This window comes from Engystomops pustulosus, chromosome 1, assembly GCF_040894005.1.
Source record: "Engystomops pustulosus chromosome 1, aEngPut4.maternal, whole genome shotgun sequence".
Taxonomy (NCBI): Eukaryota; Metazoa; Chordata; class Amphibia; order Anura; family Leptodactylidae; genus Engystomops; species Engystomops pustulosus.
The window spans coordinates 262,762,127-262,781,369 of record NC_092411.1 but is presented as its reverse complement, the minus strand read 5'-3'; the positions used below and the strand labels follow the sequence as shown (position 1 = coordinate 262,781,369).

The 19,243-nt window shown below is 42.1% G+C and overlaps 1 protein-coding gene across 6 annotated transcripts in view; it reads right to left on the bottom strand.

Annotated features, from left to right (window-relative positions):
- The window catches only part of KCNIP4 (potassium voltage-gated channel interacting protein 4), a 384,363-nt gene that overhangs the window by 25,848 nt on the left and 339,272 nt on the right, over positions 1–19,243 (bottom strand). For all 6 annotated transcript variants that reach the window (XM_072126013.1, XM_072126019.1, XM_072126017.1 and 3 more), the window contains one exon: positions 18,025–18,149. In XM_072126013.1, coding sequence (XP_071982114.1) covers positions 18,025–18,149 — 125 coding nt within the window. The remainder of the gene's footprint in view (positions 1–18,024; positions 18,150–19,243) is intronic.

The window sequence follows — 19,243 nt, the reverse complement described above, 5'->3', positions numbered from 1 at the left end:
TATCCTTCAATTCCAGATGTTTTGCTGCGCCTAATGATATTCATCACGTGCGACTTTTGCATTTAGGCGCAAAAACGGGCGCAAAAACACTCCAGCTCGAAGGTGGCGTTATCTGAGAAGAAAGCACTGAGCACCTTTGCAGAAGAGCTCATTTCTAGCAGCAGAGCTCAGGCAGACACTAGAACATATAATAGATACATTAGATACATTGCAGACAGGAGCTGCAGACTCTATTTACAGTTCATCACCTTCTATTTTCAAAATATTCTGCAAAACTCCTGAGCTCACAGCAAGAGCAAGAGAAGTTTGCACAAGTTTGCAGAAGCTTGCAGAAGTTTGCATATACTACAAACAAGTGTCCCCCATGTAATTCTGCACAGTATCACCAGTGTGTCTGAGGGGGATACTGTGCAGAATTACAGGGGTGCAGCAGGAGAGCAGCACTGGGGGATCCCCTCCAGGAGAAGCCACTGCTGAGGAGGTCACTGGGTGCAGGGTGTCACACACCTGGGTGCTGCTGTGAGTGTTATCTTCATTCTGGGATGTGGGAGAAGCAGAGAGGAGCTTGTAGCAGGATCACATGTAAGTGCCCGAATCTAACATTGCGCCTAAACTGCGCCTAAACTGCGCCTAAACTGTGTTAAAGTAAAGTGATTAATAAGAGGCAGAAAATATACTTATCACAGATGGTTGTAGCTTGTGATAATTCTGGCAAAACAGTGCGCCCGAATTTAGGCGCAACTACTACACTTAGGCGCACAAAAGTGATAAATGTGGCCCACAGTCTTGTATCTAAGGGACCATATCACTACATTTATGAGAAATTATCTTCACACAGGAACATTTTTTTAATAACATCTAATTGAAGAAATGTTTATATATGGCAGATTAATGAAACTGAATGTGAATGCCCAGACGAGAATAACCCTTTAAGGGGCAGATGGGGATTACACGTTTAATAATAGAAACCTTAATCAGAGTCTAATAGCTGTTTTAATCATACAGAGCTGCTGCTAGTGTTAGGTGCTGCCCCTGGAGATCTGTGTATTCATATGTGTGTGTGGTATAAGTAGCAGCAGGACGTTGAAAAATGTGTTGTTTATATTCCAGGATTGTAGCTGGACTTGGAGCACTGGGTGTGAATCCTGACACTTCTGTGAGATCTCTACATTGAAACTGTTTTACAGCCCTAAGCCCTTTGCTCTGAGTAAAAGCTGTAGCAGGTTTCTGCATAGACATTATAGCAGAGAGGAGGATCTGTGCTCTCTTCAGTGAGGAGATATCCTACAGGACCAGCTACAATTCTGGAATATAAAATAATTATAGTCCTGCTGCTAATAACATACACCAAGGTATGGTTACACAGATCTCCAGGGACAATACCTAATGACGCCTGCAGCTTTGTATGGTCACATTGAAATACAAGGTGAGGTGACATTTTGGTGATCAGTAGCATGAACCATAGGAAGAAAGGTGGAGGATTTTGGAACATCATTGTTCCTCCACATCTATTGACCTTGTAGTTGGACCATAACTCCATGGGAGGACCACCCCCATTTGGTAGGTACTGTGTATAATATCTAGATTACAGACATTGATTCTGCTGTAGACAGATAACAAGATATTTCCTTGTAACCAACCACAAAGAGATAAATAGACAAGGACAGCGCCGGTACAGAAAATCAATAGATCCAGTAATGTATTACACCCAATCTGTGCTGTACTGTATCTACACCTCAGGCTAATGATGTGATCGCATTGACAGGCGGCGGGGACTGACAGCAGCTTTCTTCATTGTCCTGGGACATTGTGATGAAGTCTTCAGAGCTGATGCCTCAGAGAAGATATTGATGTAGATAAACCTTCACTTCATCTTTAGTTGGTGGTTCTCCTGCCTGACATAGCAAAACTCTACATTTGCCTCATGCTTGACCTGCGCTCTATTTAATTCTATAAGATTTTTGTGGTCTTTTACGTCTTTACTATTACTATTCTCCTGTGCATCACGCCCTGTTTTCCTGATTATGAGGATCCTAGAAGTCTGTCTCGTACTGATCACGTGGGATCTTTGTATATTGTGGCACCGTCCTGTCACCCAGTACAACATGCTGAATAACATACTTTATGTGTTGCTGCTCTACCTTTAATCAATTTAGTGTTTTATGTTCACAAGTTATGGCTCTCAGGCAGGGTCGGCTCCAGGTTTCAGTAGGCCCCTGGGCGACAGAGCCTCAGCAGGCCGTTTTGTGGTAAAATTACACGGCGGCATTAAAATTCAGAAACTTAAACAGTCTCCTGGTTATTTTATATAAGCCCCTCTTCCCCCGCTATGGATTCCTTATGTACCAAATTTTGCACAGCTGCTCCCTATAACTCAGGGAAAGTAACAGACTAGGTTTTGAGTTAAATTTTTAATTTTCACCCCACAGTTTCCAAAATACACCACCATATACAGGAGCCATTTGACATCTGACTTCTGTGACAGTAAGTAACCAATCACAGCTAAGTTTCTATTATGCCACAGGTCATTAATATGAGCTTTTAGCATATATATGAGGTAATATAGATAGTGATAGAGACAGAAAGACAGACAGAACAAAAGAAACAGGCATAGAGACAGATAGATAGAGACTGAGAGAGATACACAGACAGAAAAAGAGAGAGACAGACATAGAGACAGACAGACAGACAGAGTGAGAAAGACAGTGAGAGACAGACAAACATAGAGACAGACAGATAGAAGCTTAGCTGTGATTGGTTGCTTATTGTCACAGAAGCCAGCAGTTCATGGCTCCTGTATACGGTGGTGTATTTTGGAAAGTGCAGGGTGAAAATTTTGACTCAAAACCTAGTCTGTTACTTTCCCTGAGCTATAGGGAGCAGCTATGCAAAATTTTGCTGTGTGAGGCTGTATGCACACGTCTGCAAATGGCGCCTGTGAGAGACAGAGGCAGACAGAGAGATAAACAGACAAAGAGAGACAGAGACAGACATAGAGATGAACAGAGACAGAAAGAGACAGACAGAGAGACACAGATAGACAAAGACAGAGAGAGACAGATAGATAGATAGATAGATAGATAGATAGATAGATAGATAGATAGATCTAGAGAGAAAAAGATATAAAATATTTTTCTCAACCAATTCTATTTTGTTAAACCTGAGAGCAGTTATTTACTATCCCGGCCAATGCAGAGCGCTACAGCTAGTCACTCATAATCTAAGCAGAGGTAGCTGCTGGCCTTTATTTGTTTAGTATTGCTGTTTATTTCAATTGAGGTGCATTACCAGGCACTGTCTATAGGGGCGCTGTTTCTGCAAATTTTTCTTTTCCTCTCATCCTCTGAAGATTTTCTTCTCCTCTCATCCTCTGCCTTTGCAGATTTTTCCACTTTTCTTGTACATCCAGCACATATTGAAGTGATTTCCCATCATAGAGACATTTTTCCTCAGGAGAGAAGAGTTTATGCTGAACATGGTGTCACTTTACTTGTCTGTAAACACCTGCCCCTGTCATCTGCAGCAGACGTGTGTCATGTCATAGTGATAGCGAAACATGTTCTACTGAATGGAAGAAATGTCTGAAAATTGTACTTTAAGCATTCCTGTCATCTATGGAAAGATATTATAGGGAATGGACATGTACTTTGTGCTAGATAGGCTGCAAGGCTTCCAGATTAATTCTCTATCAAGCCCTGTCCTGCCGTGCACAGGCTATAGTTAATGCATCGGCACCCAGTATTAACTGCCCATGGGGTTGGTGTAAGAAGGAGGGTAAAGTCACAATTCCTGGCTGTGTGTCAGCTATTAATACTTTTTTATGGCTTCTTATGTGCCCAGGTTACGTACAAGATGGGTTCTTTAGGTTTGCATTTAAGTTGAATTTGTATGTAAGTCGGAACTATTATATTTTATTATTGTAGCTCCAGACACATTTATTTCTTGTCCTGGTGACAACAGGATTTATAAAATTTTGGGAACAAAGATCAATAAAACTTTATTACAGACAACTTACAGCTGATTATTACAGCCCAGGAATAAAGTATAGCATCCAGAGAGCTTCACCAGAGGTCACAGTGGTCAGAGAAGTCCGTAACCTGGGGACCACCTGTATATGTTTAATAAATTATGCAGATTTTTTTCTTCTGGCTTACTACATGCTTAAAAATAAAAGCTTATAATCAAACTGTATACAGTAAGCTCCTATGCTCCCTCTAGTGGTGACTGCTGGCAGATGTTTTTCATGTATCTCGATGCTAGCTGCTGCTAGCTTACTATATGTTTAGAAATAAAACCTAATAATCGGAAATTATAATCAGCTTTGCTTTGTATTGCAGGTCAGTTCCATTCACCTGAATACAACTCAACTGTAACGATCCCATAGGACCAATAGTTATCACAGATCTGGGAGGTGGCGGCAGTGTTTCGAGCAGATTGTGTGTTTTCTGGTTCTAATAACCCTCATACGTCACACCTGCTTTCCATTGCTCTCTCCATTTTAGGAGAATGTAACGGAAACCAAACAATGGAAGGTTTTCTATTCACCTTCTGTTCCCTAAAGATTACACTGTACAGTAGTTGTATGTTACACTTCCTCCGACTGATGCACTAAAATAACAATGGGACACAACCTGCTGAACATGGGTGACTGTTATACAGAAACATGTTTTTTTAGTTTTTAAATATCACATAAAAAAGATGACTTTATTATAGAGCACCAGCATTACACAACATTGCATCTACACTACTACGGTACAGGGGCTGCATTCAGCACTTATACTCTGGACAGCTCCCATTTCTCTACATCTTGTTCTCCCCGTCAAATAGTGCTGCTCCTCCATTATTCCTCCCATAAATATATGAATAAATTATCACGACTGGTGAACGATGCACCCGGTTGTGATAAATCCCCCCATAGTCTATTCTGTTTTCTTGGTAAAAGACTTACATATCAGAACTGACTTTAGCCAAGTAAATCTATGGTGTTTCGTAGTCAATACTGGACCCATTCAGGTTCACTGAGTTTGGCCAAAAAAGTGCTTAAAAGTGTGGTTCGGGTACTCAAGACCGAATGGGAACACCCACCAGTAATATCTGGGATAGGTGCTGGCACTAGTAGTGGGTGTTAGCTCTTTAAATGCCACCACAAAGTGCCTGTGACGCTGCTTTCCCTAGAATCATTGCTCCCTGATGATGTCCAACGAAATAAAAATAAAGCAGACACGATTCAGCTTTATTTCAGTAATATTACCAATAAAAATGCCATACAGGAGTGTGTGTGAGCAGTCAATGCTCCCCGATGTTGCCATTGGGGGTGAACAACAATCCTAGGAGGGTGTAAGCCGAACGGAGAACTTCTGGCTGAAGATTGTGGTTCGGCTTCGCTCAACCTGAGTCTTTTGTTGCGAAAATGTGCCCAACAAATCAGATTGGTTTCCTTATATCCTGATTGCTGCTATGTTATAGTTTTATAGATCACCCTACTCGTATTCTTTAGATATATCTTCTCTGTGCCCATGGGATGGTGTACATGTACATAGTAAATATGTGAGGAGTCTGCGGTGGGCACTGGGTGAGGGCCCTGGCCGACACTTGCGGGTGCACTCAGCCTTTGTGTTATATTTACTTGCTGCATCTGTGTGATAGATTCTCAGTTATTCATTTTCTATTTTCTTCCTGCCGCTTGAATTTGCAAGCAGATTATGGGTGAGATGTCAGCATAGCAAATGTACTGAGACAGAGAATGCTCAGGCGAGATTTATGTAGGAATGGATTTCAATATTTCAGGCGTAATCATGCTTGGCATTCATATTTGTATAAATATTTTCAGTCAGAGGAATATTATGTATCACCAACATGCCCAGAATCCTAACCAGGGCAAATGACTGCGGCATTACAAGCAATCCCTGGGGTCCGCTCCTCTCAGAGGGAAAGATTCTCCTCTACTACATAACACCTTCCTATGCTAATAACTATCATTGACATGTTATACCAATCACATACTCACTATAGACCCTCTGTAAGAAGACCCCCACTGCAATTTGGGATTACAAGGATGACAATGGGGCTCATTTACTAAGGATCCGTATCGCGCACTTTTGTCCGGTTTCCCGGCGATTTCTGATTTGCGCCGAATTGCCCCGGGATTTTGGCGCACGTGATCGGATTTTAGCGCATCGGTCAACCCGACGGATTCGGAAAGAACTCGGAATTTAAAAAAGAAATTGTGTCGAAAGATCAGCACTTACATGCACCGGGAAGAAGCAGGTGAACTCCGGCGGACCCCGGTGCAGCAGCGACACCTGGTGGATATCGGGTGCACGGACCTTAGTGAATCCCGGCAGACCTGGATCAGCGTCAAAGAACACACCGCTGGATCGCGACTGGACCGGGTAAGTAAATGTGCCCCAATGTACTCTATATTACCTATTGCTGATTATAGATTGGGATTGACGGTCTAAACAAGAGCATTGTAATGGTGGTCATCACTTTTGAAGACAACAACTATCTATATGCCCTTTTTTGAATAGAGATGCTTTACAGGTGTCTTTCACTTGGGACCCTCTCTATGTGAACCAAAATGGAAATCCATTCACTTTCTGGTGAAGTTCCGTTGTGCTAGTCATACATGCAGAGTCACCTGCCAAAATGGGCACCATGTAACACTGTATGATCCTTACCCAAAATATAAATAATCTCTTCTTAAGGGTTCTAGGGGTGGGTTCTGATTATAGATGAGTAACCCCTTTAAAGGGAACCTGTCAGTTAAACTAACTGAACTAAAGATATCTATGAAAACTGCTACTATACAGCATTACACCTATCCCTATATTGTTCCTCCTTATGCTTGGAAAGTTCCCCCAATTACACCATTTGTAAAGTTGACGCACCATCTATGCATATTAATGATCTTCCAGCTCAGCTACACCCCCAGCTTCCTGATTGACATGGGGCATGCTTTTTCTTTAGCTTAGACTACTCATCTCTGCTTCTTTACTCCTGTCTCAGGAATGAGATAGACACTGGCTGTGTGACTCGCTGAAGAAAATTCCTGAGCGATGGGGATTGAGTGATTTGATTTTTATTCAGAAATTTAGCATTTCTCTAAACTTGCTGATATCCCCTCCACCAGGAATTCTCTTCAGTGAGTCACACAGCCAGCATTTCTATCTGGAAGGCATAGCTGAGCTGGATGTACATGAATATGCCAGACTCGGCTCAAAAGAAAGATCGGACTCACATGGGATCATTTGCATAGATTGTGAGTCAACTTTTTAAATGGACTGTCAAACTTTCACAGGCATGGGGAGGAACAATATAGGGATATATGTATAATAGCAGTTTTGATAGAGATGTTTAGTTAGTGTGGGTTAGTTTAACTGACAGGTTCTCTTATAATAACAGCCTATAGTCTTGATGCTATCCCCAGCACTGTGACTCCTTAGCTTCCTACACTCTTCTTCATTTGGACAGAAATATGATGGAGTCAATTTCTGCTTGATGACTTCTATTGACTTGTAATATGGTTTCTCCAGTGTCAGGTTGTCCATCCTTTTAGCCAGTAGGACATTGCTATACAGACACCATATACACATCAAAGATACTGCATATATACATCACAGTATATGTTATATACATATTTTGCTGGACATGTACAGTACAATATAGATATATTGGTGCACATCCTCCATTCTTTATTGTGTCAGGTTGGATGATGGGGCCCCCTGACACTGTGGGCCCTATAGCGGCTGCTATGGCTGCTACCGCTGTAGTTACGCCCCTGTGTAGCAGCATGCACCATGGGGATCTCTATAGGACACACAGTATAGTATTGGGAAGATCTTCCTTACCACACCCGGCTATTTACCGTACATGAATAAAACTGTGTTGCAGGTGTTTGGGTGACATTTTGGAAGCAAATTTTGCTGAAACCCCTTTATTCTCTAGAGCAGCGGTGGCAAACCTATGGCACGGGTGCCAGAGGTGGCACTCAGAGCCCTTTCTGCAGGCACCCGGGCCATCGCCCCAGCACACCAGACAGGACTCAAAGAATCTTCCTGCAGTTCCAAGCAACTTAAAAGATAAAATAAGCTGCTTTCAGTCATATTTTGATACTTACTTCGCTACTTGGGACTGTAGGAAGACTGAGAATGAATAGACAGGGATGAATTATCTTTGGAGGACCTTCTGCTGGCCCCTACAGGTCTACAGAGGGACACTGGAAAGAAGCTAAAATTATGCAAATTTACTATCTTTCTACTGTGTTGCTGTCCATACAGATGTTGGATTTTTCTTTGCCCTGTTCAACGTAACGATTATAACGACCACTTATCACTTCTGTAGCATAATATATGTATGGTATGAACATGTGAAGGCGCTGAGAATTGTCTGACGTAACAGAATAAGCAGCTACGTTCTACCCAGAGATGGACACTTTCTCCAGGTTTCTTACTTTTATATAGTTTTATGCCTGCACTTCATGTAGCAGCCACTAGATGGCGAATCCCCTCTGCTCAGTGTGTAAACTTTCTGTGCCTAGTAGATGTCTGTATATTAAGTGCCCTCTAGTGGCCAAATGGAAAACTATGCAGTTCAGTAGCCGATTCACAAGATTTAATTTAAAATAAAATGTATTTAAAAGCACTATAAAATCTGTTTAAATTTAATATCCCAGTGCTTGTACATAACCAAAGAATATTTCAGCCTATTTGGATTTTTTTTTACCCTGCAAAAGGCACGGAATAATAAATACCATCACTAAGAAGTACAATTTGTTACGCACGAATAAGCCCTCATACAACTCTGTACACTGAAAAATGACAAAAGTTATACATTTTTGAAGGAGGGGAGCAAAAAATTAACAAAAAAAGGCTGTGTCCTTTAGGGGTTACAAATGAGCCTCAGGGGCTCCTGTATAACTCACAGAAGCCCTTTTTGGCTTCATCTGACGTCTCCGGCTATCTAGCTGGGAAGGGGAGGAGGGGGGCCATAATGGCATACTGAGGCATGCGATATTTAAAGGGAACCTGTCACCAGGAGACCCATTTTTAGCACTCCCACAGTCCCCACAGAGCATAGTACATACACTGCCAAAGTGTTTTTGTATAAAAAATAGGTTTTACAGAAAAAAAGATATGTTATATTATACCTTGCTGTGTGACTAGGCACTCGTCCACTGGGAGTGGCTGGAAAGGAGCAGTTTCCCCCCACCCTTGGAAAACTGCTCCTCCGTGTGTCCTTTTCAAATATATGAATAACTCCCCTCACTCGGGATTGGCTGTAGAGGAGCAGGGGGCGGTGCTAAGCCAAGAAATGGGTGTTTTCATATATTTGAAAAGGACACATGGAGGAGCAGTTTCCCAAGGGTGGGGGGGGACTGCTCCTCTATAGCCACTCGCAGGAGACAAGTGCCTAGTCACACAGCAGATGCTAATGAAAGGTATAATATAACATATCTTTTTTCTGTAAAACCTATTTTTTATACAAAAACACGTTGGCACTGTATGTACTATGCTCTGTGGGGACTGGGGGAGTGCTAAAAATGGGTCTCCTGGTGACAGGTTCCCTTTAAAGAAGACGGAGCCCCATAAGGCTCATTTGCATAACTTTAAAAGATGATTTTCTCCAAAACCAGGCCATTATAAGATAAAAGAAGAACGGATCCTGTTTCAGGATATACACACCAGTGGATAAGTTTGCTTAATGTGAAATACTGCATCCATGTGGTAGGTTTCCTGTCTCCTCTGTCTCCAAGGACTTGGAACCTTCACCCCTTCCTAGTGCCTGTTGTAGATACAGTAATCCTTCCAGGCGGTCCCATAACAGGGGCCATGTATCATATTTATCTGTAATATAAGTTTACACATCGAGCATCCGTTTCTGGAGGTGACGCTGAGCCTGCGAGTAACACATAATGTCCTTTTCATTAGAGAAACAGAAATGAAAAGGAAAATGAATGCCGCGTACAAACATCTTGAGGGTAATCAAATCATTGAGTTAAATTGGGATCAATAGCGGCCAATGTCTATTCCTCTCAGGGCCAAAGGGACATGTAATGTAATATAAATCAATGTGTTATTAGATTAAAACAAACAGCCGCATGTCTCATCCTCTACAACGCGGAGGCTCCTAGAGTCCTGGTCACTGAAGACTGGGATACAGGGCTGGTATTGTGGCGCTAGAGAAGCCTTATTCTTATATGTTATATATGAGAATAATATGATATATGTTATATACTATGATGTGGTGTGTACACTGTATATTACTTGTACTTTTATACTTTGTAGCTCGGGAAAAATTTAAAAAGTATACACTGTACAGGTCACCATGTGGTGCTCAGAATGGAGGAAGGGGACGGGGGTAATAATTAATGTAGTCTTTCTCCCTCCATTCCAGCTCTGGCAGCCTAATCCCACCTTTAGTGACTTATATTTGACTGTTGTCATGTGACATTGACAGATCACTGCTGAGGCCACTCAAGGGTGTTCCTTGTGTAGATAGGTCACTGTTGATGCCAGTCAGTGCTGTGCATTGTATATGTAATGTTACCCCACTGGGGACCAACAGAAAACGGGAGCAATTAGGTGGTTCAGACTGGAGGATCTGGCTTGGTAGTGTCCTTGTGGCTGATGTTACGATGGCTTGATCCTAATTTAGGCTTTATGTACCCCTGCCTGGTCCGGCAGAGTAGAAGCAAGAAAAGAGGGGGAGGCTATAGTATGGTAGATAGCCCCCCTGGGGCACTCCTGATGGTTAATCCCTGGCATGTGGCAGAAGGGAGACTCTTGATGTTAACAGCAGCCCAGGGATGCACACTGAAGACACTGAAGTAATGTGGTAAAAACTTACAGTTCTTTTAATGGCAAAAAGTCCAAGCATCAGGAAAGTACAGGCTGGTAACATTTTCTCCAGTGGCTAGCAGATCTGTCTGTTGGCTGGCTTCTGTGTAGGTAACAATCCTTACTCTTAGAAACGATCTAGTACATCAGCCCAGGATCTATGAGTCAACTAGGCTAGATATTCTCCTTGGGAGCCTGTTTGGCTTTGCTGCATTAGCAGCTCAGCTATCTGTGTGTCAAAGATGTGTCTCCTGCATGGAGACTGCATGAAATAATGACAGAGATCTTTAGCGTAAATTAAACTAAGAGCTGCAGACCAGGTCTTCATATCACCTAGGTCATAAGTAACATCTCTAATGTAACAACCAATGACAGCGTGAGTTACCACAGGATATGGATATATATGTATCTGTTTACAAATTAGAATAAATAGAGTATTAATTGACCACTCAGTCAAGTAGCAGTACACAAGCATTGCACAGATGTATACCTATTTCCGCCACTTCGTGATAGCGTTGCATTATTGTGAATGGCTCATTAAATCAATTATGGTAATAAGATCCCTGTAAAGGGAATGGGCAATTTAAATATTCAAAAAAAAAACTACCATTAAAATCAACTGTGCAGGACCACTTCTTCCCTCCCACTGTGTGAGTTTGCAGCAGGCATTTCCCGCACCAGGCACAGCAGGAGCACAGTCGTACAGGAACGGACCACAGGATACAGACCACAGGATACGGAGCACTGGGCACGGATCACAGGATAAGGACCATAGGAGACAGAACACAGGATATGGAGCACTGTACACGGACCACAGGATATGGTCCACAGGGCACAGACCACAGGACACGGACCACAGGATACGGACCACCGGACATGGACCACAGGCTACGAACCACCAGACACGGACCACAGGATATGGACCACAGAGCACGGACCACAGGATACAGACCACTGGACATGGACCACAGGCTACGGACCACCGGACACGGACCACAGGATATGGACCACAGGAAACGCATCACAGGAAATGGATCACTGGACACGGACCACAGGATAAGGACCACCGGACATGGACCACAAGATATGGACCACCGGACATGGACCACAGGATATGGACCACAGGAAACGGATCACAGGAAATGGATCACTGGACACGGACCACAGGATATAGACCACCGGACATGGACCACAGGATAAGGACCACCGGACACTGACCACAGGATATGGACCACAGGACACGGACCACCTGATATGGACCACAAGACACGGACCACTGGACATGGACCACAGGATATATAGCACAGGACACGGACCACAGCATATGGACCACAGGACACAGACCACAGGAGGCATCTGGGAACGCACAGGAACATGGAGGCGTCTGGAAAGGCACAGGAAGCGGGACCTTGGGAAATACACAGGAACGTGACCTCGGGATACACACAGGAGGCTTTTACTTCAGTTGGGAAGACTTGAAGATCCGGCGGGGAGTCAAGGGAGGCGCCGGGTTGTATAGGAAACCCGGAAGTGACCAGCGCCAATGGGAGGGATGCTTGCCCTTTAAGTTCAGGGAAGTGAGCACGTGCGCCCTAGCAGCTGGAGCACGCGGCCTGGAGGCAGGAGGCGTGCGGCCTGCACACCGGGACCCGGAAAACAACCAGGAGCCAGGAGAGGTAAGTGCGGGCCGGGGGGCGAGTACAGGCAGCCAGCAGAGCGCGGGAGCACCCGTGACAAGGCAGAGGGAGGGGAAAGTTCTGAGGGAGCAAAGAAAGAAGGAGGTGATATAAGTCACTGTGCCTGGATCAATCAGTAAGTGTCCCTGGTTTATCATGATAGAATTTGATGATAGATTCCCTGTAAACAGGTTTGCATGCACTACCATTCCTGCCCTGTAGTGGCCACTGTAGGTAAAATATATGACTGTCTGCAATCGCCATCATGATCAGAAGATCATTTGTAATTCTGTATCTAGATTAAGGCGCTGTTTGCAATTTCTTCTTAAAGTGACCTAATTTAGTCAGTAAACAAGCCGCCCTTTCCCCTTATGTAAATATAATTTAGCTAAAAATATAATATTTCACGTCCACGTAAGAAATCAGTCTAATGCAAAACAAATCTACGCTTCTGTTTGTTGTGTGGATTCATTATATTCAGTGCAGTAAATATTGTTTCAATTGATATTCGGGATTCATTTTTTTCCCCTTGTCTGTCTGGGGGGATAATTGAATTTTTATCACGAATATGCATTTAGTGTTGTTTATTATGGAAATTATGTAGATGAAGATGCTATCTCGTAAAGTAATTGGAAACGAGTTTCAAATGAAGAGATAACGCTTTTTTGGAAAGATTGCAGCAAAGAAATTAATTTACTAGAACTTTCTTCTAAAAACGGCCAATTACTTTAATAGTTGTTTATCTCTCGTCTTTCAGAACATTGGACAACATGGGGGCTGTCTGAGAGCGGCTTTCAGGGAGACGCTGCGAAATGCTACGCCACGAAATTAGTTCATTTAGTAAATGCCACGCGATGGTCGTGCCCTTTAATCATAAAAATACTCTCCAAGGATTTAAATGGCCAAGTTATAGGTCAGAGGCTTCCAAGGGTAAAGTTGTATTGTGACATTTTGCCACCATTTTTTCGTTCTCAGGTGATATAATAGAACCGGTATAATACCTGACATATAAAACAAACTATACAAAGACGGAAATAGCTTTTAGCATTAAGCTGTACGTAAATTTATCCCTAAAGAAATCTCTTTATATATAAATCTCTTAGTTTTAAGCTTTTAACTATTTTATGCAGTGGATACTTTGTTATCGGGGACAACCAAGATGATAAAAGTATAATGGCTTGGAATCTATAGTCCATAATTATATGGCAAAAAGTTTGGGAACACCTAACCATCATAGCTACATGAACTCTCTGATCATGAGCAGTGGTTGGCACTACAACCTTGCAGCACTGGGGTCACGGGTTCAAGTCTCATCCAGGTCAACATCTGCAAAGAGTTTGTATGTTCTCTATGTGTTTGTGTGGGTTTCCTCCGGGTCCTCCATACTGGTAGGTTGATTAGTTTGTGACCCCCATGGAGACATGGACTGATTTGCAATTTATGTTCAGCGCTGCAGAATATGTTGGTGTTATATATTTATAAATAAAGGAACTAAGGACAATACAATGGAGTTGACTACTATTACAATTTTCACTCTACTTTAAAAAGAAAATTTCCATAAGATTTTGAAATGTGCCTGGACAGTGGACATGGACAGTAAGCCCTAAATCTACACCCATCTCCTTGTCCCTACCTACTTGCTTAGTCTAACCTAGATTGTAGGTGACCACTGGTCAATTTTCCATTCTTGTGCCAAAGTGAAAACTTGAAGACAAAAAAATGAGACAAACAATCACAGAAGAATGGGGACATAAATATGGGCGAAATTCAAGATCAGAAATTTCAAACAACTCTGGATGGATTCAAAGAATACTTATAGCAAGCACTAGGTAGTGGGCAGACAATTTTCTAATGAGGTATAATGAGAGTGATTGGACCAGTCCCCTGACATTGAGACAAACCAGATTAGCAGGGGAAGAATGCCAGGGGAGGGGACAGAATCTGTCCATTAAATGTAGCTTACTGCCTGCAGCTTAGAACAAAGTGAAGAGGAGACAGATGGGTGTGGTAGAAATCAACTAAGCCAATCAGGATTAAAATAAGGCAGTGTTCAGACTAGTGCGGGACAGAATCCAAACTAGCTGCATAATTACAGCACATCTTCTGTATATTTTATGGGCAGTAGATGGCACTGAAGCCTCAATGGGCGCGATAGTTACATCTTGACTTGACGTAACAGGAGTTAATTCTATTCTGAAAAACAGCTCCATACCATTAGTCCTCTGTCACATGCCATATTTGAAGTTCTGGTCTGAGAGGTAGATGGGGATTAAAATCTTGATCGGTTTCTTCTGCTGTCACTAAATTATTCTTTGAGCCTCATATGAAACAAACTTGATTTCTCTGCCAGAGATTGTATTTATGTGGCTCATTCACTATTACTGTATTCTAGTGTTTAACTGCTTGTTAGCTTCTTACGGGACTCCGGCCATTTCACTATTCTCTCTTATTTGTACCTCCTTTGATATGTTGTTGTAAGTTTGGATTGACTTTAGTATTTGCATTTCTATTACTAACTGCAGCTATCAGGGAAAAGCAAGTTCACCTCTATCCCTTGTAGGATCACTCAGCGTCAGCAGGTTCCAGATAGTGGCCTCATCCACAATAGGGTTTTTTATCCACTGTAGGAGGGATTGTAGCAGGGAACTCAGGACAACACTTACTTACTCTGACAGCTTGTGCCAATTCTGGTTGTGGATATGCCTTTTGATGTTCTGGTTCTGACAGTACCAGTAAGCCCCCTTTATTGCACTGTACATTCCATTAGTCGTGTTCTTTTGGCATCTTCACAGCCAAAAAAACATCCCTAAGAATCCCAGATAAAATGCAAATCATCAATCCAAAGAGCCGGTATCCACTTCCCGAAAAATCCAGGGAAAATCTGGTTTAACCGACTATGGCCAACGCTTGGCATTGTGCATGGCTTGGCCTCCGAAACCCATTTCAGGAAGTTCATGCACAAATTATGACTCCATTTTTTATAGGATTCCTATTCTAGCCCTCAACTCTACCTCCTTTGCACATATATTTTATATGGATGAATAAGGAGGTTGAATACTTGGAGGACAAATACTTTGTGATATGCAAATTTAGAACAACTACTTCAATGGAAGTTGAACCTTGTGGAGACTGTCTAGCTGCACTGTTTCCACTATATGCATAAAATAACTATTATTCCTCTAAAATGTCTAGAGATCAGCAGACCTTCTTTTGATGATAAGTTGTTTATCCATAAAAAGCTTTATACTCAATAAGGGAGTTGCACCTCCTTAACAGATGTACACAACATGCTGTCTTACCCTGCGCTTCTCCTAAGGGAAACCATGTAGTATTCAGCAAACAAGACCATTATCGAGTTATGGGCTGTGATGATGGTGGGGATTAAGCAAAGATCACAGATGTTGGTGCAAAGTAAGAGCTCCTGTACAGGTTCTTATAACAGATGTTGCTGCAAATCGTCAAGATGTGGGAAGGGCGGCTGCCGTTGGGGAAACATGGATGCTTATGCTGCATATATGAATCTAAGTTATTAGATGTGATGTCCTGAGAGAACTCAGACTTGCTCAACTAATAAGGCACAGGAGAAGGCTGAAATAATCTGTTACACTTACATCTTTACTGGTATTGTGAAATATTCAGCTATGACTTTTAATGGGCGATGTGTCGTCCACCACTGAAACACCGGAAATGAGAAGATTGGCTTGGCCCCCCATTGGTGGAATTGAAATAATCAGGGTTGTTAGAACATATCAGATGCCCAAAAAACTGGTATGGAGAGTCTTCATCTAAATGTATCATAAAGAAGCCATCTTTTGAAGCAAAGGGTGTTGAAATCCATGGTCTAAATGCTACCAGGTTTCTCCACCCTTCACTCAGGTCAAGTGAACCCAAGTAACAAACTGTAAGAACCCAAGTAACAACATAAGATCAGCTACTGGGAATAAGTCATCAATATCCTCTTTAATGGGATTGTCCCATCAAGACAACTACTGTCCTAATGACCTGTAAGAGTATTTAAACATAATAAAGGAAGGAAGGTCCCCCACCTGAGACCCACTCTATGAGCTAGAACAGATAGACATCACCAATGAAATATCTGGCCTTTTGATAAAAAGGGAAGCACTGGCATCATCATATGTCCATACTGAGACAAAACTATTCATAATAGGTGACGGATACAGTTCAGCTCCCCCTGACTTGAGTAGGAGCTCATCTGGAGAAGCCCGGCCTGACCACTGTAAGACAATTACCCCTTTTTTTTTTCTTTTTTTTTTAAACTGCTTTATTTCAACAGAATCATGAAATAAATGTACAGCTGCATTATACACAATTATTGGTACACAAAAAGAAAAGGATTGTGACAGTAATTGAAACACTTTCTTCCAGTAGTTGCTCAATTATTCTACCACCCGCCTACCCTACAGCATGTGTGTCTCCATAGCTGTGGTTTATTGTGTTACAGTAGTATCATAGGCATACGACATGTCATAGTACAATGCAACCAGATGAACATTACAATGCAAACAAAACATCACTTGCGGGTGATTCTGGTAACTCTGGATCTGTAGGTGCCGTTAAAGTATCCTTATCTTATGGCCGTTTAGTTAATAAGGTTTGAGCCCTTTCAGTGAGCTCTAGCCTGAGTGCCCCTGATCTATTCCCCAGGGTCCGGGGTGTAGTGGGCCCACACCTTTCTCTTCATGCCCAAGTAACTTATCAGCGATGGGATAGACATTGTCAACCTGCAGATTGTTCTTCCGCAAGTATTGCCCTGAGTCTATGAGGAGAATAGTGTGTCTCACCCGAGTCACACCAAGTGCCCCAGATTCGGCCAAACTTATCTGGACAATTCCTGTGTTTGTATAAGATTGCCTCAAAGGGAAGCATTTGATTGATTTGTACTTTCCACATTCGTATTGTTGGCGTGTTGGGGTCATACCACCGGAGCGCTATACATTTTCTTGCTATGAATAATATTTCCCGTAGGAAAATGCGGTGATAATGTGTCCAGTCTTCTTCTGATAAGAACCCCAGGAGGCACACCTCAGGTACACATGGGACCGTCAGGGTAATAAGTCTAGTGAGAAAATCTGTAATATGTTTCCAAAATCATGCTATTGGGGTACATTCCCATATCATATACAAATTACCCCTTTTCTTGTTCTTACATTTTGGTTCTCTGTGGTTTTATTTTGCCAAAAAAGGCAGCCAGAACCAGTCCTGTGCCAATCCAATATTGATGACCTATGTAAGCAAGACCCTATGGATGGGTTACCAGAATTCATACACAGGTAAACCCTTATAATCACAAAACATAGAATTTTTCTCTTGTTGAAATTCCTGGAAATCCATTATTAATGGTACACTAGAGTTGTGCTGGTGTGGTAGGGTCTGATGTACAATGATAATGATACCCCCCATGATATCTTTTCCTCTATAGACTTCTTGGTCTTTATAACTCTTTAATTAAACAGCTCTATAATTAAAATCTAGTAAATGAATAAACTCACGTTCTTGAATCCTCTGTAGAGAATCTGAAGCTCCTTCTTTGTGAACTTTGTCTGTGCTTCAAGCAACTCAAGAGCCTCGGGGCGATGCCGAACTGTGGCCATTTCCAATTCATCTTCCACATTGTCTGAAGAAAAATGCAAAATTTGAGTTAAAACAGAATTGATTCAAATAGAATTCACTTCTAAGAACTGAGAGACGGAGCTCCAAGGAACTGAGCGGCATCAGGTCCCATAAGGTTTGTCGCAGTACTTGTCCTTGCTTATGACCATCTGATCTTGCCCTTCATTTGTTCAATGTCTCATTGTTCTTGCCATTATTAAATTACATTGTTGTATGTTTTCAGTGTTTCCTTTTCTACTTCTTTCAGGTCTTCTGGGAAGTCAAGTAATAGACAGTGATAGCTGAATAAATTCTGCATTGGTAAATGAATGGGGATATTTGGGTCTCCACAAATGCAGATCTCCTATTGTAAATTAAAATGCCAAACAATTCATACAATTATTCATACAATATGTAATCTAACAAAAGTTATGGATTTTTCCAATCTAATTTCTGGATTAAGGAGCTTTTCCAACCTTTCCTTTGAATAGGTTATAAATTGGAGATCGGTGGGTCCTGACCACCAGGCTCTGCCGCAATAAGGTGACAATTGCAGAGTCTACATACCCTGAAGGAGATGTCTCCATATACTGAGAAGTCACCCAAGCTGCAATAGCGCAACTCAACCACTATACAATGTATGACACTGTCTATTTTTTACTCATTGCACTGTGCTGAAATAAAGTAGTTGATGAGTGTGGGGATGGGTATTGGACCTCTCTGTTCTCTAATAAATAACCTATGCAAACATAGGACATTTATGCAACACAACACAAAGTCGAAATTTTTGTGAAGAATCCCTTTAAACCAAAAGTAGATAGCAAAAATCTAAAAGTCTTCATGGATTGAAAGGATTAATAATTTAGGAATGTTTGCAGACTGAAACCTAAAACCAATAGTGGGGTTGGTGTAACAGAGCATCCTTTAAATATACTATAAGGGTATTGCATGGTCTGGTAAAAAAATGAATACACAGACAAAGACAGCAGGCCATGAGACTATCCCCCTCCCTAGATTACTATTGCCTGGCCCACCCTAGCCGGTGGATAGACAACTAATAGATGATTGCTTCCCTGCACCAAAGTGCAAAACACAGAGGCAAGACAAAACAGTACAAAC